The sequence below is a fragment of the Mercenaria mercenaria genome, chromosome 6, assembly GCF_021730395.1.
Source record: "Mercenaria mercenaria strain notata chromosome 6, MADL_Memer_1, whole genome shotgun sequence".
NCBI lineage: Eukaryota > Metazoa > Mollusca > Bivalvia > Venerida > Veneridae > Mercenaria > Mercenaria mercenaria.
The window spans coordinates 74,715,307-74,737,842 of NC_069366.1; the positions used below are offsets into that span (position 1 = coordinate 74,715,307).

Genomic DNA, 22,536 nt, shown 5'->3' on the forward strand with positions numbered 1-22,536 from the left:
GTTCATATTAGGATATTTCATATTAGGAAGGAATGTCACTTACTGCATCGTACATGTAGCACTTATTAAGATTTTAGATACAGTTGTACAATTCAATGTAAAAAAGGGTGTCTTTACTTAGGAACATCTGAAACATGTGCAAAATCTTTTGTTTTTAAAGGTATAGAATCATTAAATGTTGCTCACTTACTTGCAACAGTACTGTCTGCTTGAAGTAACACTGAATATTGACCCCATTTCTTCTAAATTATGTTTATTAAATGGTTTTTCTCTTGATAAGATCTTAGATGACCAGATGCCAATCAGTTTTTGTGCATGTTAGTTAAAGGATGAATGCTTTGCAAACCAGCTTGATAGTTTCCTTATAATAGATTTATTTTATATTTAACAGAATGAAGAGAGCAGTAAAGAGGTTTTCAGAGTATCGTATAAAGTGTTTGACTTCTCTAGACAGTTTGGTAAACTCACGCCTCAAGGAACAGTCCAGGTACGATCTAACTTTGTGAGTTTTATCTCACTTGAGCACATAGTGTTGCTGTATGAGCTGCTGCAGTGGTCTTCTGACTGACCATAGCCCTTCAACAGTTGTCTTGTTGTTAGATACATTTTATGTGTTGTTGTGTTGTTAGTCACTTTTAGACCTATGGCAACTTTCTGGATAAAACAGTTAAAATGCAGAAAATGCAATATTAATGCAGTACAAAAAAATCTGATGTATACCAATTTATATACTTGAGAATTTTTAGGGCATGATTTGAACACTCTTTTTCTGGTATCAGAAGTGTTGTCGTGGGAAACGGGAAAAGGTCATGGAAACATGATATATTTTTGTCAACTTAAGTTTTTATGAACCGTGAATAGGACAGGTTTACAGTATTTTATATTCTGTATTTATTGTCTTTCCTTCCAGTTGACTCTACAGTTTATGCCTCGATCAACAGGAACATTTTCACAGTACTGGGACTTACAAACAAGTGGTAATTCCAGGAGCGAATGTTCAAGTACGCGGCAGGATTATATACGCATACATTTCACTGGAGAGGTAACCTAAACATGTATTCTGTTCATTTGTTTAACATTTTCATCCATTCCCATAAATTATCATCCAAATAACAGTACTTTATGACTCGGTTGTATTACAGATGTTGCTGAGAAGAAAATTGATATTGCTATGTATATCTTGTAACACTTTGAAATAAAATTGATTTCTGGATGGCAATTTTCTTGCGAATTTCTTGGTTGTTTCAATCAATGAAATTTAATTACATCAACAAAATTGTCATTTATATTATTATATTGTTGAAAGTTGAAAAATGTCCCCAAAAAGTAGCTGTTTTGAAGGAATTTGCAAAATTTTATACCAGCAAATTTGAATGATTGTGAAGTTAAATACTTAGTTCTGATGGTTAAATTTGGTCCTCTGTTATTTAGACATTGTGTATGTTTCAGGGTCTAGAAGATACTGAAACCAATAGTAACAGTAAATCTGCGGTGCTTGATGTGGAGAACTTGCTACCAAAGTAAGTACACAATGGTAAAATGGTAAAATGTGTATTCTTTGTATTCTCCACTTCATATAGGATTAAACTTGGTCATTTGTTGCCCTCCATAGCTGTTGAAATATATCTATAGAAGAAAGAAATCTAGCTACTGGCAATAGTTTGAGAGTTATACATTGGCATCTCATAATGCCTGAAGTAATTACTGAAATGCAAATAAACAGGTCTTGTGGTTTTCTGACTCTGAGTACCAAGGTTAGAACTCTGTCATGATACTGGAACTGCATATAGGTTTTGTCCTGTCCTAATGTCAGTGTTACTTTTAGGTGGGCTTTATGTTGTGTGTACTTGATAAGATAAATTTCTATTCTAGACTAGTCAGTGAGAATGCATGGTTACGATTGTCCCAGGATGTGCTCGAGTTTCCAACAGTCAAACGAGGAGAGTCCATAAAAATGAAGGTAGACATGAAGAACAGCCATATGGAGGAAGTACAGGTATGTATAAGAATACTTGGATGATTTTGTCACAGTCAAGTTAGCAACTGTTGTAGAGGTTTTAAGTATGATTCTGATGCAAGATGGATGTTCTAAATGATGATTTTTAGAAGAAGAAAAAAGTGGTCAAATTTCACCTCGGATTCATTTAAAGAAATCACGAGTCACCTGCAGAAAAATTAAGTTCTGGTTTGCCAGAAAGCATCACTTTTTAGGATCACTAAATGTCACTTTTACCATGTTTTATTTTTCTCCTTCAAAATCTGTCAATGTTAAATGGGTTCCTTTTAAGAAAATAAATATAAAAAATGTTTCAGATAATAAAAGTTACATCAGAGAATAATACGATTGAAGTAATGAAAATAAAACTGTTGTTGACTTTTTATAAACATTTCTATGATGGCTTTTTTTTTTTTTTTTTTTTTTTTCAGGTTGAAGTGACTGCACCAAAGCCACCATTTCATATGAAACATCCAAGGTTTAAAGTTGCGTAAGTAATTAAAGTAATTTTAAACGTTCTTATTGTCACTGTGTTATTAAGCATATGACTAGATATTTTAAAGTCATGTTGATGTTTCCAGTGACAAATAATTTGCCCTCCACTCCTGATATATTTTCAAAGAAATTATCAGTTACTTGCAGAGAATAAGCAAGTACTGCCACGACAGAAGCAGTAGGGGGTTGAAGGGTTGAGTCCCAGCGGGGTGGGGTCTGTTCTCAGTGATGACAGTAAGTCTTATGTAATTTGTTTTCCAGTTCTGATTTTCATAGGGAAATCGTTAGGTAAATTATTCCGGAGCACTGGTGAAGTAACTATTATTATTATTTAAATATTGTTGAAAAGAGTGATACTTTCATATTTTTTATTTCTGTTTTATTTTCAGGAAGAAAAGATACATCAAGTTGCCAGTTGAATTCCGACCAACAAGGGGTGGCAGTTTCAGTGATGTGGTTAAATTCCAGAGCTCAAAGGGAGAAAATCTAGTCCTGAAGGTCATTGGAAACTGCTTCTGATCATTTAAATATTTCATGTTTTGTATGTGAAACATCAGTAGAGTTATTTCCATCCACAAGACTGTAATTTGTTGTTGATTGGTTGTTGGTTTCCATGACTCAGGATGATACACCTATACCATGCAGCTAGTGTTTAATTTAAGGAATACCTTACATGTTGTGTATAATTAATTGGAAGTAAGTGTCAATAGAAATAAGCAGCAAGTATTACTGGTAGTCAAGGAAAAGAAATAACTTCTGTTAAAACACATTAACTGCAAAAAGGTGGAATAGAGAGTTTATTTTGAGAAAGATGTGATTTCTATAGCTGGATTGTAGATACTTGCTTGTACCCAGACATAATCTCAGTAGGACTGATGGATCTCAATTTATAAACAGTGTTAAATAGGTTTTTGCCATGATTCTTATAGACAGCAAATTAAACTGTAAAAGGTAAAGACTTGCTGGCAGAATATATTGTTGAATTAAGTGTAAATTCTGTGATAAACCACTTTGTGATACCTGGAATAAATATATGTATTATGGAAACAAATATGTCTCAGTCAGAACTACATGAAATGTTAACTTATTTAAAGTTTGTTAATTTGGGATAATTATCCTCCCCTTATTTACTATATTTATTAGGTTTATATTGAAATAGGTAGGTTTTTTGTTGTAAGTGTTATGTCAGATTTGATTAGGTTCTATAGCTTGACGATAATGAAGCGGTGAAATTGTAGTATAAAATAGTATGCAAGAATTGTAATTATATGGGAAAGGATCAATTTAGTTTTAAGGTTATTGATCTCACCAGTTCTAAAGTAATGTTAACTGAACTTCCCTAAAACTGTTATGTATTTCAACCCCTGTAAAAAAAAAACAGGCATGTCTTGAAGAACTATGATGCATATGTACAAAAAATGATTATGACATGGTTATATAGTGCATCAAGATAGATCTGAAGTATTTAATTGTATTATTCTTCCTTGCATGTTAGGATGTTGATTATATCAGAAATAAGTGTATATCTAGATATAATAGTTGGAGTCTGTTTCATGATAGTGGATAAATTTTTGTTGTATGCTGAGGAAATTTAAATCCATATCAGTAGATAATTTCAGTTTTGTGGATATACTTCTACTTACAAGGCTAAGTTAATCTTGCACCCATTTAATCAGGACTAATAGGGTCTTAACACTTGGTTTTGCTGTAACTGTGTGATTCCAGCAGGTATGCAAATTTTGATTCCATACCTCATGTTGTTTTTTTTTAGATGTAAATGAGATGTGGAACCAAAATTTGTAGTCCTGTTTGGCGCCATATAACCTATACTGTGTTGGTGCACCATAAAACACAAATAAATAATCAGGACTGATTTAAAATGGTGACTTTGGAGTGTGTGGGGGGGATAATAACTCTTTTATATATGCAAAAAGCATTATTGATTAAAATGAGGAATGTTGAAAACAATTTCATGTGTGAACTATGTATGGAATTATTATTATAGGTATCAGTTCATTTGTATCATTATTCAGTTATTTATTGCAATCATATATCAACCATTCTTTTGACTTGCTGTTTCATAAATCATCATTTGCTAGTTTTCATACATTGATATTAACCTTTAGCCCGCTGGCAGCAAGTGGTTCTGCCTTTGCGACCAGTGCAGACCAAGATCAGTCTGCACATCCGTGTACACTATTCAGTCAGTCAATGAAAACTCCTCGAATATTAAATGGTATTGCCCAACTGAATGATGGAACAGTCCATTTTAGAAATTTAACAAGCTAAAAGTTGAGGTAACTGTATCATATTTAAATACCATAACTGTAGAATATTGTACAATAGAGTTGAATGAAATGTAAACAGTATTACAGTAGTATATGTTGGTGCTAATAAATGAATGGTATTAACACAGGTAGCTATAAACAAAAGCTGTTTTGACAAAATTCAATGTTGTTTATTTATTCAGCATATCGTGAATCTGCCAACCCCATATTTTATAGTAGTTTTTCAAAGTTCCAGGTTATAAAAAGTTTACCAGTCCCCAGATTTGTGGAGAGAATGATGTTTGCTATTTTATTACATACTCGTTTTTTATTCCCCGTTAAGTTACACTGGTACCGGAAACGTCAATATTTTTCCATACACTGACGCCTGAGTTTCATATCGGGTGCGTGACGTAATTCAGTATGTGTTGTTGCACTATTTCTTTCTATTTAGTCAAGTATTGTCAATCCTATTCAGACTATTGAACATATTTATGATATTTATACACGTAGATGCGTATGTAATAAAAAGGTTATTATCTTTGCATCGGGAAATATGCACTTGTTCTTCAGCGGAAGAATATTGCGCTCCTAAAGTCGCGCAGTATTTCCACTGAAGAACTCGTGCATATTTCTTGATACAGAGCTAATAACCTATAAGTATTAGACTTAAATTTTCAAAGACAATTCTTCATAGTTAGTCAGTGGCCTTGAAACACTAAACATACTAATTGTATTGAAGAAATTGCTTGAGACATAACTCTCCAGTGAGGAACTGTTTGATGATGTCTTTGCTATGATTAAAGGAAAGCTCTGTCTGATGTTGTAACTGCATTCAGGGATTATCAAAGGAAACTAAATAGTCAGTTTTTGGCCTAAATGATGTACCAAACTGCATTTAAAAATTATTTCTTTGTTTCATTTATACCTTAACCAAGTTTGAAAAAAAAATGGTTGTTATAACTTGCTTGTGCACTTACATCGTGTACACTGTATTATAGGGTTCTCTTTCTTGTACATATTGTGCTAGGAGTACATATTTAATAGAAGGATTATTTCAAGTCTGCTGAAATATCACTTAACTTTTCATCATGTAAAAATACTGTACCCATGTATTGCTGTTCCTGTAACTACTGACCTTGACAGTAACTATTGTGTATAAGATACCAGTTTACTGTTGTAGTAATATTTTTGTACTGAAATATTTGTAGAATTGACCTAATGTGATATATTTATATTAAAATGACCAGTCTTGTGTAGTATTTGTTTTTGTTATTTGTATGTTCACTAAATAAACAAAGATAGGGAAAATCTATGTCCTTGCTGAAAACTGGAATTACAACATATCCACACTCTTTTAATTTAACGTTTTATTTGCATATTTTCATTATATACGAATGCAGATACTATACAGTGGTATGTAATAAATCACAAACACAGTAAATGGAATAGGATACTATACCAAGGTTATAATCTACACACAGCCCTTCTCACTGGGTCACTGCTCTTCCTACTGGACCAGAGTAGGACAGTTCAAATTCTACATTCGAAAAAAAATCTGTATGGAACAGTTCAATAAAATTTACAAATTGGCTTACTACAGAAATATATATAAATTATATATAGATTATATATAAAATGGTACATCTTTCAGTTTTAGATTAAAATATCCAGGGAAACAAGGTACAATATTTTCACTGGCTTACAAGTAGCCATAAGTAAAAATGTAAGGCATACAATGTATGTAAATTACACAATTTTCTTTGTATTTATCTTTTTAAATGGTTTTAACCAAATTTTGTAGATCCATATCAATGAAAAACATCAGATTTTGATGTTTTCCACTGAACTTCAACTCGCTTTAATAAAGAATGAAATATGTATTCTGATTTAATACACAGAGGTCACTTCTGAAATGGAACTTCCATGTTTCGAGCCTCTAAAACTGAATGGTTCTCCTTGTTCTTGGAATAAAAGGTCTTAAGATCCCCATTCCTCCTTGAACTGTTCATACATGTCCAATTCTTCTTTGCTCACAGATGGTTTCTGTGTTTACAGAGACTTCATCACATCGTCCTGTAGAGATTATACATTGCTAGTTATGAAAACTGGTAAGAACAATCGTGTTTGATACATTTTTAAATCCTTTGAACGACACTAAAAATTATAAAATCAGTAATAGTTCTTTTTGCAATTTTCTATATATTGCAAGATCTTGATGCAAGTGTTATCATTCTGTTGATCTAGGACCTTCAGATGTCTGATCATCAGATCGTTTCATTTCAAAAAGATTTTAGCTTGTAAGTTGTTTTATGTTAAACATAATGTGCATGTTTTATACAAGTGCACGCATTTAAACAAATTCATTTTTGGCGGCCTAAACACGCTAAAAATGCCCTTTAAAATCAATCATTGGTGATAATTTAAAACGAAGATTGCTTAAAAGTCAAATCTTATTTAGCTGCCTTTAGATTTCTAAAGAATAGTGTAGATTTAAATGCTACTGTCTTATATTTAAAATAAAGAAAAATCAAGGAAAACCTTGTTACAAAAAAGATGAATAAAATGGTAATAAGTTATTTACTGTTTGTATCGATGGTACTGAACGAGTATTGTGGGAGGACCGCGTCTGCTGCTGGTGCTGTGGTAGTATTGTGTAATCTAAAAAAAATTCTCCAATGCCTAGCTTGAATACCAGTTTATATTGATGTCGGGACATGACTACAGCTGCAAACTTGGTTCTAGTTTGAATGAAGGGGCCTCCGTGGCCGAGTGGTTATGGTCGGTGACTTTGAATCACGTGCCCATCACCGATGTGGGTTTGAGCCTCGCTCAGGGTGTTGAATTCTTCATATAAAGAAGCCATCCAACTGACTTTCGGTAGGTCGATGGTTCTACCAAGATGCCCGTCCATGATGAAATAATTCATGGAGGTGCACCTAAGGTCTTCCTCCACCATCGAAAGCTACAAAGCTATAATTGTGTCGGTGTGACGTTAAACTAAACAAAACAAAAATCTGAATGAATGAATGAATGATTTATTACCATTGTTAATACTTGTGGTGCAAGTTTGTTTGCTTCTATCTGCGTCCAGTCCATTTCTATTGCCCCAGGATCATCTCTGGAACAGGGAGTTAACAGGTCATCTACTATCTTGTTTGGATCTTCAGAACATGGTCCAGAAATCTAAAACAATACAGTATCTCGCGGAAATTAAAACAGTTATGATAAGAACATTTAGAAGAATTAATGTTAAGATACATGTAATAATACTGATCAGAATGTATAAATAAACTGCGTTTTTATCTTGTAATATAGTTGCGATTTTCTTCCTTTCTCAGTTTAAAATGGTCGACATTCACACTTGAAATAAATTGGCTGTGAAACGAAAAGAAATCGACGTCAACTAACAGCGATTTCTAGAACAGGAAACATTCTAACTTCGCGTCATAACGCACCTTTTTCTTAGGCACCGTCCGATAAAAATGCACGCATTCCATGTTCTTATTAGACATATGAAAACAGCCGTAGTCAGTCGACCACTGTGACTTCTGGAATGCCCTGCCCAGTGGTCATAAAGTTTAATTAGTGCAAATACATATGTAACATGTGGAGTGCAGTGGTAACACTGTTTGTTTACGAAACCTGAGATCGCGAGTTCGAGCCTCCAACTAAAAAGTAGGAAAATTGAGATAAGAGTCACTTATATGGGTACTTTACAACTAGCTAGCTAAAGAACCAGCGAAACTTCTAGAACTGAAGCGTCTTCTTTTATTTTTCCACTATTACGGACACTTCTGGGGGATCGCCCAATGGGTTACCAGTGGCGACTATAAATAAGCTTACATACAAACAAACAAGTACATGTATATGCATTGTAAATATTACAATAGCTTATTTAACCAAATACATTGAAAAAAGTTCCAGAAAGGCTGGGAAACGAGTTCTATAAATATTACACAAAGACGATGAAAAGTATAGAAAACTATAATAATGGGGACACAAAATATAGAAGTACAGATGTTTGGCCTCGTTAAAAGGGAAATTGAATTTGAAAGTGAAAAACTTTATCAAAGTTTTCAATGCAGCTGAAAAAAAGTAGCAACATTAATGGATCGAATATGGATGAAATAACTTCTATACAAACCTGTTTGAAGTGTGTTGCAACTTGAATTTTTCGGATCGGTTGCATGCTTGAATCTCTCACTACTGTACTGATATCAGCGCCACTTAGTCCATCGGACCTCTCGCCCAACATTCTAAATGGTAAAACAAATACTATTTGCAGTGTTGTTGGTCTCAGTGGGGATCCAGTTAATAAAGACTATTTGGTAAAATTTAAGATGTATGCAAAATGCTAAAACGTAATTCTTTAGATCAGTTATGAGTAAACATATAATAACTGCTTTGTATTTGTATACACTAAACTGATACAGATTCTTTGAATCTGGGATATGTAACAATTAGCCTGCTTCCGGCAAGTGATTCTGCCTTTGCGACCAGTTGAGACCAAGATCATGGTCTGCACTGTTCGCTATTCAGTCAGTATCTTTTTGGTAAGCGCCCCATTTCAACATTTAATGCTATTGTCCAAATTGAAAGATAGACACGTTCATTACAGAAATTTAGCAGGGTAAAGGTTAATATTAATACGACCTTTGTGTCATCATAGGATTCTATCAATAAGACGCCAGAAGTCAATCTTTAAAAAAAATGCCCCCTGTTGTTATATATATACACGAGTATTTTTTAAGATAGAATTCTGGAGTCTATATAGAATTTCAAACTCCTGTGGTTTCATTTTTCCAACTAGTCTGGAATTGTATATAAAAATGCTGAATTCTCTATTTTATTTAACAAATTAGGGTGTGTGAACCTGAAGTCTTCCTCTAACAAAGAATGTTGGACAGAAGACAACTGTTGTTTGAAGATTGCTATTCTTGCCTTGCTGTCCGGTAGCGGGGTGTACACCCGTCTGTCCATTATTTGTCGTAAAGAAAAGTCCTCTGCCATTTTCCAGGGTTTATTCGTAATGCCAATAATACACAGAGTGCCTATAATAAGAAAACGGCAACCAGGTTCATAAGATTTCATACGATCCTGATTACATGTAATAAAGAAATAATTTATAACAAAAGAGTGTTTTAACACTTATTTATGCACGATGGGCGGTTATACGTCGGGCGTAGCCCTCGTGAAATTATTTGTACGACGTATTACCGCTCGAGTGTATAAGTAGTGTTAAAATACGGTTTTGGTATATATTATTTCGATTCTAATATGCCCTTAATCTAAAACAGCAGATAAAATATAGTAGCGCTCTTTCTTGGTCGCAACAAAAACATTGACGTCACCGCACGTTAACGTGACGTCATTCTAGCGTAAGAGTGTTTTAACAGAGAAAAGCATATTAGAATTGTATTTTGATATTTACAAGTAACCTATTAGCTATACACGTCAGTACCAAAATAACTTTTACTTTTATCTTTCATTTTGATTTCAACATCAAATGAAAATAATTTAGAAACTTTATAGCACTCCAAATGGAGTTTTCATGCTGGAGTCAACTTTGTTCCGTTTTTGCATTCGCTTATTAATCCTTAATATTCAACCTTAGAAAAACGTGCCATAAGCTGAGATATTGACTCATAAATACACCAAATTACAAAAAAAAAATATCTAGATCTACATGCGTGATTTTTGTTGAAGACTTCTTATATATTGATAAATTTGATTTACCCGTGGTTGCCAATAAGGCCAATTCTTGTCTCTGGTTTGTACTTAGCAGGTAGTTTTCATGTATCAATTAAAGGCATATACATGTATTTAGTTTACGATCAAAGGCAGTTCATAATTGCGAAATGAAATAAAATGAGACAAATATAGGCTATTCCGCTTGCATTACCGACGCAGACGTTTCTGCCAGCTTATTTCCTTAAAACTTCGATGGCTGGATCCGCGATCTGCCGATACCGAGCTTTTATCTAAATGTACTGAATACTGACGAACAGCGTCAACGGTTTCAGCAATTTCGTACTGCATATCCAATATACTTTGTTTGAGACCGCAATGATTTCCTTTCCTAACAGTGACGTCAGAAAATGCAACTTTATGCTTACTTTCATGGCAATTTGAACGGAAATATCGTGTAAATGAGACAAAGTCTTCCTTCAGTCTTCTGCCACTCTCTGTATTTCCGCATTGGTCACTCAGTACTTCAAAATCATCAATAAACATCACACTGAATTTGCAGCCCTCAGCTTTCCTGAACATTGCTCGTAACGCTCTGGTTTTATGAAACAAAACAAAAATGACTCACATGAGTTGTGTTTTGGTTATGTTGGGGTTTAACTCACACACACTCGATTTCGATCATAAGACAACAATGCAGGAATACCCTATCTGCCCCTCTAGGAATGACTGTAGGCATGTGTTATCTCCTGCAAACTATCAGGATGAAAGATCTTTACGCCAAAGACGTTCCCAAACACACAGTGGGTTAGGGACAAGCAATACGAAGACCACAAAATTTTGCAATTTCCAATTTCTGATGCCTACATTTACGTACATTTTTGAAAAACAATCCTGTAACTAATATTTCCTATTATCGTTTAATGATATCATATAAAAGTAAGTTTAATCGCTCATTTGACAATAACTTAAAAGAAATGGCATGTCAACTACACTCCAGTGTCTTCCCCCCCCCCCCCCCCACCCCACCACGGGTTTCAAAGGAAAGCAAAACAAGAGCAACGTTTGCGTCATGTAAGAGCTTGATATTGATAGCACATGCACGAGTTCTGCAGCAGAAACTTACGGTATCTAACCTCGCTAACTTATTGATGATGAACCCTTGTAAAAAATCGAACATATATATCGTAGTTTTCAAGAAAAGTGAACCTAAACACAAGAAACTGTATGGGTAGTTTTTATTTTACTTGCTTTCAAAGTGGGGATTAGGATGGGTGGCTGGAGCAGAGAGAGGGAGAGAGAGAGAGAGAGTTATTAAGTCCGAAACGAAACCCCAAGTGCGCAACTTTACAGACTGAATAAGGTTTCATGAATCTAGATCAAATACGTTTGAAGATGTGCAAGTTAAGGCCTTTTATGCATATTTTTTACAATGAATATTTTTGACAAAGTCTTCGGCCATTACTCTAGTCTAACCGAGTCAAATCCCACACAAAACCATGACCACAGCTGCAGAATTTCGTATGCTGAAAAACATCCCTATAAAGTTTTCAAAAACACCTTTTGAGATACATGCGTCATAGTTCGGCCAAGTCAGTCAAGGGCCATAACTCTGGCCCATATTCATCAAAAACTTAGACTTAAGAACGGCAAATTGAGTAACTTTGTCTATAGCTTATTCATACTGCTGAAATTTCACTGAACCATCATTAGCTTCAGCTTGAAGATTCCTGCAAAGTTTCATTGCAACGTATATATATTTAGGATTTTAAAGTTTAACTTTCAGACTTTATGACCATGGATGTATGACTGTGTACAAGTTATGTATAGATCAAATTGTCTAATTTATATTTCTGTACTAAAAGGCATGCCTATTTTAAAATGTTTGATGGCATATTGTTTTCTCACACTGTTCAAAGAGACATAAATAATCAACTTGGTTCGACTTGAAAAAAAAAGAATCTTACTTTGTAGGATGTTTCTGCCACCTTGAAAGAAGATCATATGCCGATATTTTATAACACAGTACATTGCACGTGCTCAGCTCGGCAATCGTTACTTGCACCAACAGTGTTTTTCCCACTCCAGGCGGCTGATAAAATGAAAACAAAAAATGTAGTACATATGCAATTAAATCGGTGCATAAAGACCTTAATTTGGTACAGAGCCATAAGATAATAACAGGTGTTTATAACATATATCTATGAGCATGTTAGAATGAAAATAAACGAGACCTTTTTGTGGTTTAACGTCTGGTATACCACGATATATTCAGTTTCTTGTATATTTAAGCTCTTGGGACTTACGCTCCCGTGGTTAAATAGCTGAACTGTGATAAATCAGTTAAAACATAGCAAACGAAAAGGCTTTGATTTTTAACAAATTATTTCAGAGTTATTCAACAGTACAGTCCTGTTAATCCTCCGTATTAAACGGTATTGTCCTGTCAAATCTTAGTATTCAACGGTATTGCCCTGGCAAATCGTCATGGAAACATTTACTGTTTTCAGTGAATGGAGTTCGCGAACTTCTTACATAATAATGAATTGTAACATTTCAGTTAATAATAATTCATAACAAATATATGCATACCGGTAACAACACAATATTATTTCACTGTAACACTATTCTAATTACTCTACCGTTCAAGACTATGTTTGGTTTCTGAATAAAATTTATCAAAAACTTACACCATATATGAGAAATCCTGTTGAGCGCACCCCACCTGCAAAAGTAATCTCTTTTCAATAGATGGATTTACACATCGCGATATCCTTAGCAACGGAAAAAACTGTATTATTTATATATATTGAATGGAACATAGTGTTTTGACCATAGCGTCGTCTTTGCAAATGTAAACGTATGAAAGATAAAAACCATGTTGCCGTTATTAAAAAAAAAGGAACAACGGAAAAAACCGTTTAAAAAAGATTTACTGGTGGCTCAGGTGTCGAAAAGTGTTGATAATATGTCAGACAGATGGTATATTGAATGGAACTTTATGGATGAACATTTAGCGCCCAGTAATATGAGCTATATACGTTACCAACAATTTGTGTTGAACTAGCTTTGTTCGTTCGTTATAGTTCCGATTCTAACTTCATTAATACCTGTGAAAAGGTGCGGAAACTTTACTGGTACAATTACATATGCTTTCATCTTTTCGCATGCCGTCTCGATTCCAGCAACATCTTCCCATTTTGTACTTGGTGCCTCGCTTACCTCGGCATCTGAAAACAGTTTAGATCTAATATGATTAGCTTTATTGCTGATGAAAGTCAAAATCTAGAGTTCTGCACCAAATGTTTTAAGTAACAATTAAATGATATTGTAAAATGGCTATATTTTACATGTTGAGGATATATATATATGGTCCTTATATAGATTCTATTCCAGTTAAAGAATTGAGTGAATGATTACAAAATATTTGCAAACAGAATTTCAAGGTGATATATACGTCCGTGACCATATTCGGGAATGAATAAATAAGTTCTGCTTAGCTAATTATAAATTTCTTGCAATTTTACAGAGATCTCTAGATCTACATGTTGACTCACTGTCGCATAGATTTCTATCAGAGCTACCATGGTCCCCTCCTCTCAAGACCATGTACTGACCTGTAACTACTGAGAATGATGTAAACTTAGCTTATATAATAAATGTTGTTTAGTTATTTGACAAAACAGTGATGCCCGTTTCAATCGTTCTCTTGGAATATGAAACTACATTTTATCAATCTCAGGCTGATTCAATGGCGTTGACTGGCATCATGACTGTGTAATGACGAAAGAACTCCTGTTAACGACACCGCCAGAGATCAAAACCTCAACTCACCAAAGGTGAATATTATTCCACATTTGGAAAAAGAAGCTTAGTAAATTAACATTTCCAGACCAAAAACCTTTGAAATAAATATATTTCAGTCCCGCTCTAAAGAAATTACACAGCGTTTATCTATTAATTAATAATTAAGTCAACAATTTAACAAATTCAAAAACTAAAGAAAATTAATACTTATGGAGCAAAATAAAAATGTTTTACATTGAAGAAATTCTCTGATATCTTTATCATCGTTGATCTCTCTGAAAATAACAAACAGACTGGGGAAAATATATAATATGGCATAATGGCCAATATTGAGGTAATCCTACACGTTTGAAACACACATTGTTCTACAATGTAGATTTATTTTCAAAGCAACATTATATGTGACGGAATTTCAACCAGAAAAAACAACGTGTATTTGAAGTTTGAAAATATTTATACTCAAGTCAGTTTTCACAATGGGCTTCTATTGGAAAATCACACTTTTTATGACATTTTCGCGAAAATGAAGAAAGTTTAACAAAACAGATTTTATTGTAATTTTTATAGTAGTAGATTTACCTACTTTCAATCATATGTCCAAGCAAAGTGCTTGCTTGATTTATCACAATATCAGAAACCTACATACTGCTTATTTTCAAAGCAACATTATATGTGACGGAATTTCAACCAGAAAAAACAACGTGTATTTTAAGTTTGAAAATATTTATACTCAAGTCAGTTTTCACAATGGGCTTCTATTGGAAAATCACACTTTTTATGACATTTTCGCGAAAATGAAGAAAGTTTAACAAAACAGATTTTATTGTAATTTTTATAGTAGTAGATTTACCTACTTTCAATCATATGTCCAAGCAAAGTGCTTGCTTGATTTATCACAATATCAGAAACCTACATACTGCTTATTTTCTGTTACTTTGCATCATGTATGAATTTACTTAAATTACCTATTGAACAAAGAAGACTGAAATGTGTGTTGTTACTGTCACAAAAATGTCACAGTTTTGTTAGGTTACTCAAGTTAAAATGGTAAGTATTTCATAGTTACACGGTTAGTTCTTATGTTAAACACATATGTTGAGGATTTTCTAAATTAATTATAGAATATTTGAGTGAAATAGGTGCCTAATATATTTTCTAGATGAAAGATTTTATTGTGCATAGATGAATCGCATAATTCAGTGACAAAAGCTGTACACTTGCGTTACCATTTTAAAGTAAGCAATCTTATGAGTCAAAATGCCTTTAATATAACTTAAAAATGTTTAATTAGTATTATTTTGTATTTGGTTATGGCAGGGTCACTCAGAATTTTTGAAAGACCCTGGTTATGGCAAAATAAGAAACTTACCCGTTTGCTTGTTCGGACATATTTCCAGTTACGCAGTCAGTGTGGCGAACTTGCTTCTGATTCCGCACAGTGGATAATCTCAAGTTTAGATAATTCTCATATTAAAGGACCATTTACATCATAATATGAAGTATGATCATAATATGAAGTATGATTTGTAGCTTACAGTCCCCTTATACCGTAGAACTATTTCCATAACGTACCGGGTAACAACGTTGAGTTCACGAGCGTATGAATGTTAGTAATTTGTATAAATAGGTCCGACGACGTATAGTGTAACTGTTGTGAATATGTGTTTCACAAAAGCTATTTACTCCGTCATCTGATTTCTTCTTTTTGTGGATTGAACTGATCAATATGATTTTGATCAAGTAATGGATTTGTAGAAAACATTAACACCTGATCATACATATACATTTTTATGTTCACTTCAAGATTTTTGAACATTCTATAGTTTCATTGAATGTATTTTCAAATTTGATTTTCTTTTACTGGCTGCCCAACCAAGATAGAGCTATATGTTTATTTTAGTATAAATGATAAACATATTTGGCAAAGATTTTCATCAACAATTATACATTGAGCCGAAATTCATTGGACGTGCAAGATTGTAAAATCCTTATTAGGCCTTTCTCTCCAAGTTGCGCAACAAAGTTAGATTGGAAACAGCTGCACGCAGTTTTAAAACAGGTATTTTGGTTCTGATTGTTGAAATATCCTAATATCTATTCAAACTGATTCAATTGTGTTTTATTACATGACTGTATTCTATTGTTTCTCTGACTGGCTGAAAATGGTTCGAAGAGTAATGAGTACATATCATATCATATCAATTTATCTTGGGTTATAAATAGTACGAAAATAAAAATAGATCGAAGTAGGTGCTTGGAAAACCAATATCAACCTGATTTGGTCTAAATTTATTCCTTGTTTCCTTAAGGCCCGGTCACACCGCCCGAACTTTGTTGGAGCGTTCCTTCAACGGTAGGGAGAGGGGGCGGAATTAAGACAACGCTCGTCACCGCACACAAAGTGGGAAAAAAATCGAAAACACGGGCGTTGCCTTACAGGTGCACCGCTGAAGCCGGCGTTGCTTTAGCGTTGGTTTAACGGTAGCTAGCGTTGGTTTAGCGCAGACGCGAGCGTTGATAGAGCGGCGTTCCGCGCATGCGTGCGTTGGCTCGGCGGGGTTTTAAAGTTGGTTTAGCGGCATACCGCTTTTGACTACGACACCGTTCCAGCAATCCCGTGTCCGCTCGTAAAATCCTTACAGCCGCTCCACCAAAGTTTGTGCAACGTTTTATCACCGCCCAGGCAAAGCTGGCGAAGCAGCGGTGGTCCAGCGTTCAAGATTTCTGCGTTGGCCTAGCGGACCCAAGCGTCCACGAACTTGCGTCTAGCGGTGCCAAACTTGACTGGGCGTTGTTAGAGCGGTGGTGAACTTTGCCGGAGCGAAAATTGCCCGCTCCTCACCGCTCGCAATATTTTGTGCAGCTCAAAACTTTCGGAGCGGTAGGAGCACACTGGCCATAGCTTTATCAGATCAAGTGGTTCCAACGTTGTTTGAGCGGTGAATTTTACGCCGATCAGATGGAGAAATATGGCTGATACTACAAATTTCCGGTATTGTAAGTATGATTTAAAGGAATTTCAACCGTTAAAAAACGAATCAAATGAAAACGATGGGTGCACCTGGAGCGCAAATGTGTCTATGTTTTAGCACATGTGTCCATTTAGCTGAGATTTGTGCCGTTTATTCAAACACTTCTGTACAGTCCGGCGGGGGAAGGAGATTTTAGACAGTTTTTGACAATATCGCATCAAATATAGTGTTAATCGGGAACAAGTAATTGTTAAAACACTTTTATGTAAAGGACTACCTCTTAAAACAAAGCGTGTGTATTTTCATAGAATTATTCAGGGTTATTTCTGAAAAATCGGCCGAAAACCTAATGCAACGCCGTTTCGAGTGGGTCGCTATGCAACGCAATCAAGTGGATACCGTTCTGTGTCTTACTTGCGAAGTCTTACCCGTCTTAAAAACAGTCATTAAAGCATAACAATGAATAAATTTAGTGAGTTTTATAGCATTATAATGATCCCGCCATTTCTAATATATTGCACTTTTACATTTTTATGTTAGCTTAACATTTAACATATTTTTGTGGAAATTGTCAAAAAACATCAACACAAAAACATAAAGCAAGGATGAACATCGAACAATATCATTAAGTAAATAATAGTAATAGTTCGTAAAAACAAGAACCATTTTACGGGTATTTCTCCTCCACGAATGGTACTGAACAGCATACCAAAAGCAGGTTGACTCTTTACATCAGTATAGTTACAGTTAAACCATTACATTGCGATTTCATTACTGACTTGTTGTGCATTTAAGCTGTTCATAAAAAATAAATAAAATTTGGTCCATGATAAAAGTATTGATCAGTTGCTTGTATTTATTTTCATTCATATTGTTGGTGTAACGTTCATTTATTTTCAGAGAGATAAATCACAGAGAACGTTAAAATTGGCCAGGGAAAAGACAAGATTTTATTTGTCCTCCATAAAACAGAAACGACGTAATAAACCTCTATGGTCGCCGTTCAAAAATGAAAATACAAATGAAGTACAGACACCAATGAAAGAAAATAAACGGACCAGCAATACTAATAGAGACGTGTCATCAAGCAAACGATTAAGAGCATTTTCTCCATGTCCTCAAAGTGAATAAAAACACACACACACACAAAAAAAACAACAAAAAAAAACCAAACAAACGAAAAGACTGCTAACTCCAACTTCAAGCACTAAAATATGAGGGGGGAAAAACCTGTTCACAATAAGGTATTAAAAGAAAAAGTTTTATGTGATGAAATGTTTGAAGAATTAACAGAGGAAGAGACAGATTTTTTAGACATTGCAAGCGACAAGGCTGTCCTGAGACAACTTTCTGAAACAAAAGATACATTATTTTTACAATATTTCTAACTCTTATCAAATCGAATAAGTACCCGTTGACAAACATCACTTTTTTTCTTTGGTTTGAGACAGTTAAATAGTACAACTGTGGCACATCTCTATTAGTATTGCTGGTCCGGTTTATTCTCTTTCATTGGTGTCTGTATTTCATTTGTATTTTCATTTTTGAACGGGACCATAGAGGTTTATTACGTCGTTTCTGTTTTATGGAGGACAAATAAAATCTTGTCTTTTCCCTGGCCAATTTTAACGTTCTCTGTGATTTATTTCTCTGAAAATAAATGAACGCTACCACAGGAATATGAATGAAAATCTGACAAACAACTGATTAATACTTTTATCATGGACCAAATTTTATTTATTTTGTATGAACAGTTTAAATGCACAACAAATTAATAATGAAATCGCAATGTATTGGTTTTAAGGGACTAAAAAGTAACCAACTGTAACTATACTGATTTAAAGAGTCAACCCGATTTTGGTATGCTGTTCAGTACCATTCGTGGAGGGAGACAGATATCCGTGAACTGATTCTTGTTTTTACGAACGATTACTATTATTTACTTAATGATATTGTTCGATGTACAAATATATTAGAAATGGCGGGATCATTATAATGCTATAAAACTCACTAAATTTATTCATTGTTAGCTTAATGACTGTTTTTAAGACGGATAAGATTCGCAAGTAAGACACAGGACGGTATCCACTTGATTGCGTTGGATACGACCCACTCGAAACGGCGTTGCATTAGGTTTTCGGCCGATTTTTCAGAAATAACCCTGAATAATTCTATGAAAATACACACGCTTTGTTTAAGAGGTAGCCCTTTACATAAATGTGTTTTAACAGTTACTTGTTCCCGATTAACACTATATTTGATGCGATATTGTCAAAAACTGTCAAAAATCTCCTTCCCCCGCCGGACTGTACAGAAGTGTTTGAATAAACGGCACAAATCTCAGCTAAATGGACATATTTACTAAAACATAGACACATTTGCGCTCCAGGTGCACCCATCGTTTTCATTTGATTAGTTATCAAACAGGTAGAAATTCCTTAAAATCATACTTACAATACCGGAAATTTGTAGTATCAGCCATATTTCTCCATCTGATCGGCGTAAAATTCACCGCTCAAACAACGTTGGAACCACTTGATCTGATAAAGCTATGGCCAGTGTGAGGAGGGACCATCAGCGGTGGCCGAGCGTATACGGCGTTGCCTTAACGGGGGCCAACTTCTGTTAAACGGTGGTGAACGGTAACGAGCGGTGATGAAATTTTTTCACCGCTCCAGGAACGCTCCAACAAAGTTCGGTCGGTGTGACCGGGCCTTTATTAAAGTTACAATTGTAATAACAAGACTGGCTTTACATTTATTCATGTAATAAAACAATTATTGACTTTTTCATAGGTTGATATCAGGATTCATCAACCCTCAAAAAGTTATATTCACCTCGCCTTCGGCTCGGTGAATATAACTCTTTTCAGGTTGATAAATCCTGATATCAACCTATGAAAAAGTCGATAATTGTATAATATCAAACTTAAATTCGAAATCAACGCTAAATTCTATACAGTCAAAAAACCCAGTCAATATCAAATTGCACGGAAAATGTGCTTTTTACATATAGTAACCATGATTTTCACGGGTTTTCGAAGTCAGATAGATAATTTTTCTTGTTTTGGACTTACTATAAGTCCGTTTTATTTGACCTGGCGGGGCGGAGTTAATCTCTGGCATATGCAAATAATGGTAATCTCAAAAAACGAGCAAAATAGGTAGAGCAATATAATTGTTTCATTCCGTAATCTTTGGTAACCAACGACTAAAATTCAACGCTACATTGGTTACATGTACTACATACCCTGCACAAAAATGTAGTGGACCGTCGCGAAACCACGCCCCGCCAGGTCAAATAAAATGCACTATATGATTTATTGTACTATTTATTTGATCTGTCATAACATGTTTCTGGCTTTCATGTTGATCATATATAGGCGTGAACAGAATATAATGAAAGTCGGGAACATATTTTGACAGTTCAAATAAATAGTACAATATCAGCGTTAAATGTGCACGCAATATCTGCTTTTTCGTAGTTTCTTATGACGTTTTCCATTCGTCCGTACATCAACATTTCCCGTTTCCGGAAAGAAATTATATGGTTTTCAAATTATATATGATGACTTAAACTTGAGGAGGATCCCTATTGTCTGGAGTTCAGTAAGTTAAAGGTCAGGATCACAAGTGACATATGGGGACTGAAAATGGTTTCCAAACTCTATAATAAGTATAACAGCTATGGCTTTCAACTGAGTACATTTCAAACTCTACACAGTTTATTTTTTCGGGCGTGGCGGTGTGTGTGGGGGGGGGGGGGGGGGGGGGGGGGGGGGGGGGGGAGGGGGGAGGGTGATCTAAAAAAATGTTGTTTCCGGACAAGTAAGTCAGACAAGACAGAATGACATTCAGTTTGTTTTGCTGTTACGCAGTGTCTATGTCTATGTTATATTGCTTAGCAATCGTTAACGGCTATAACTAGCAGGCTCGTTGTCAGGGATAGCTGTTAAAAATAGAGAGAGAAAAACACAGTAATTATGTACATCACAAAAAAACAGAGTAAAAGACCTTTTTTACAGGCTATGTTAAAAGTAAATTTATTTATTTATTTTGTTCGGTTAAACGTCGCACCGACACAATTACAGGTCATATGGAGACTTTCCAGCTTTGATGGTGGAGGAAGACCACAAGTGCCCCCTCCGTGCATTATTTCATCACGAGCGGGCACCTGGGTAGAACCACCGACCTTCCGTAAACCAGCTGGATGGCTTCCTCGCATGAAGAATTCAACGCCCCGAGTGAGGCTCGGACCCACATCGATGAGGGGCAAGTGATTTGAAGTCGGCGACCTTAACCACTCGGCCACGGAGGCCCCCTAGGTTAAAAGTAAAAGCAGGAAGTTGAATTAAAACTGATAGAAAGGAGGTAGCTGCCCAGCAAATATTTCTAAGCTGGGACTAGCTTGCAAAGACACAGGGAGACTTTCCACAGACATATACTTCTGGGAAAAAGGAGTTTGCATGATAGTGTGCCTTTAAATATGGTATCAAATAGTTTAGGTCTCTAGTTGTTCTAAGGTTACTATGGTCAACAAAAACAAGGTAGTGTTGGATCTTATACAACATCTAAACGGCACTGATCTTACGGCGTCGTTCTCGGGTTTCCCAATTTAGTTCATTCAACATTTTGGAAACACTGTTGATTTTACTGTAGTCATTATAAACATAGATATTTTTGACACGATGGTGCCCTATGGTGGAACAGTATTCTAACTGGGGTCTAACATATGTTTTATATGCAGCCTCTTTGACTCATTTATTTGTTGTTGTTTTTTTTTTTGACATTTTATTTAAGGAATCTTAGGGAATTTTTAGGATGTTATGTTGTTGATATGATTGGTCCATGATAGGTCTTTGATGATGGTTGCACCTAGATATTTGGCAGAATCAGCCGATTTTTATTCGATGTCATGCAGCATATAAGGGGAAGATTACAGGATTTAATTTGCGACTGATTCTGAGGACCACACTTGTCTGGATTGAATTCCATGGACCAATCTGACTCCTAGGTTTCAAGACATAATTATATATATATGTCTTCCTGTAGAGTTTGGCATCACTGTTGGGTTTGACCGTAATATAGACAATTGCATGATCTGCGAACAGCCTCACTTTGCCCTTAAAGTAACACTGTCAGGCAGATCATTTATGTAGGAAAGGAAAAGGTAAGGTCCAAGGACCGAGCCTTGATGGGCACCAGAGAGGACGCAACGTTTGACTGAATGACCTTCAACGACAACCTGCTGGGTGCGACCCTGAAATAAGTACTTGACCCAAAAAATGACCTCTGGGTTGACACCTAAC

The 22,536-nt window shown here is 35.1% G+C and overlaps 2 protein-coding genes across 3 annotated transcripts in view; one reads left to right on the forward strand and one right to left on the reverse strand.

Moving 5' to 3' along the window:
• LOC123548511 (uncharacterized) overlaps positions 1-6,017 on the forward strand; it is a 71,107-nt gene extending 65,090 nt beyond the window's left edge. For both annotated transcript variants that reach the window (XM_053546328.1, XM_053546329.1), the window contains exons 42-47: positions 392-487; positions 911-1,042; positions 1,450-1,520; positions 1,873-1,996; positions 2,428-2,486; positions 2,881-6,017. In XM_053546328.1, the coding sequence (XP_053402303.1) occupies positions 392-487; positions 911-1,042; positions 1,450-1,520; positions 1,873-1,996; positions 2,428-2,486; positions 2,881-3,010 (612 nt within the window). In that variant the 3' untranslated portion in view covers positions 3,011-6,017. The remainder of the gene's footprint in view (positions 1-391; positions 488-910; positions 1,043-1,449; positions 1,521-1,872; positions 1,997-2,427; positions 2,487-2,880) is intronic.
• A 107-nt stretch (positions 6,018-6,124) lies between these two features.
• LOC123548510 (vacuolar protein sorting-associated protein 4B-like) lies at positions 6,125-15,914 on the reverse strand. The gene is made up of 10 exons (XM_045335813.2): positions 15,626-15,914; positions 14,491-14,531; positions 13,560-13,679; positions 13,140-13,174; positions 12,417-12,541; positions 10,878-11,044; positions 9,635-9,812; positions 8,906-9,017; positions 7,804-7,944; positions 6,125-6,834 (listed from the first exon to the last, which is right to left on the reverse strand). Exons 1-10 carry the CDS (start codon positions 15,643-15,645, stop codon positions 6,811-6,813), a joined length of 963 nt encoding a protein of 320 aa, XP_045191748.2. The 5' UTR covers positions 15,646-15,914; the 3' UTR covers positions 6,125-6,810.
• Between the last annotated feature and the right edge of the window lie 6,622 nt (positions 15,915-22,536).

Coding starts and splice junctions, on each gene's coding strand:
- LOC123548510 (XM_045335813.2), bottom strand. CDS start 15,645: ATGTCCGAACAAGCAAACGG. Junction 9,018..9,634: donor TTGTTAGAGGAAGACTTCAG/GTTCACACACCC, acceptor TTTACCATTTAG/AATGTTGGGCGAGAGGTCCG. Junction 6,835..7,803: donor CACCACAAGTATTAACAATG/GTAATAAATCAT, acceptor TAATCTCTACAG/GACGATGTGATGAAGTCTCT.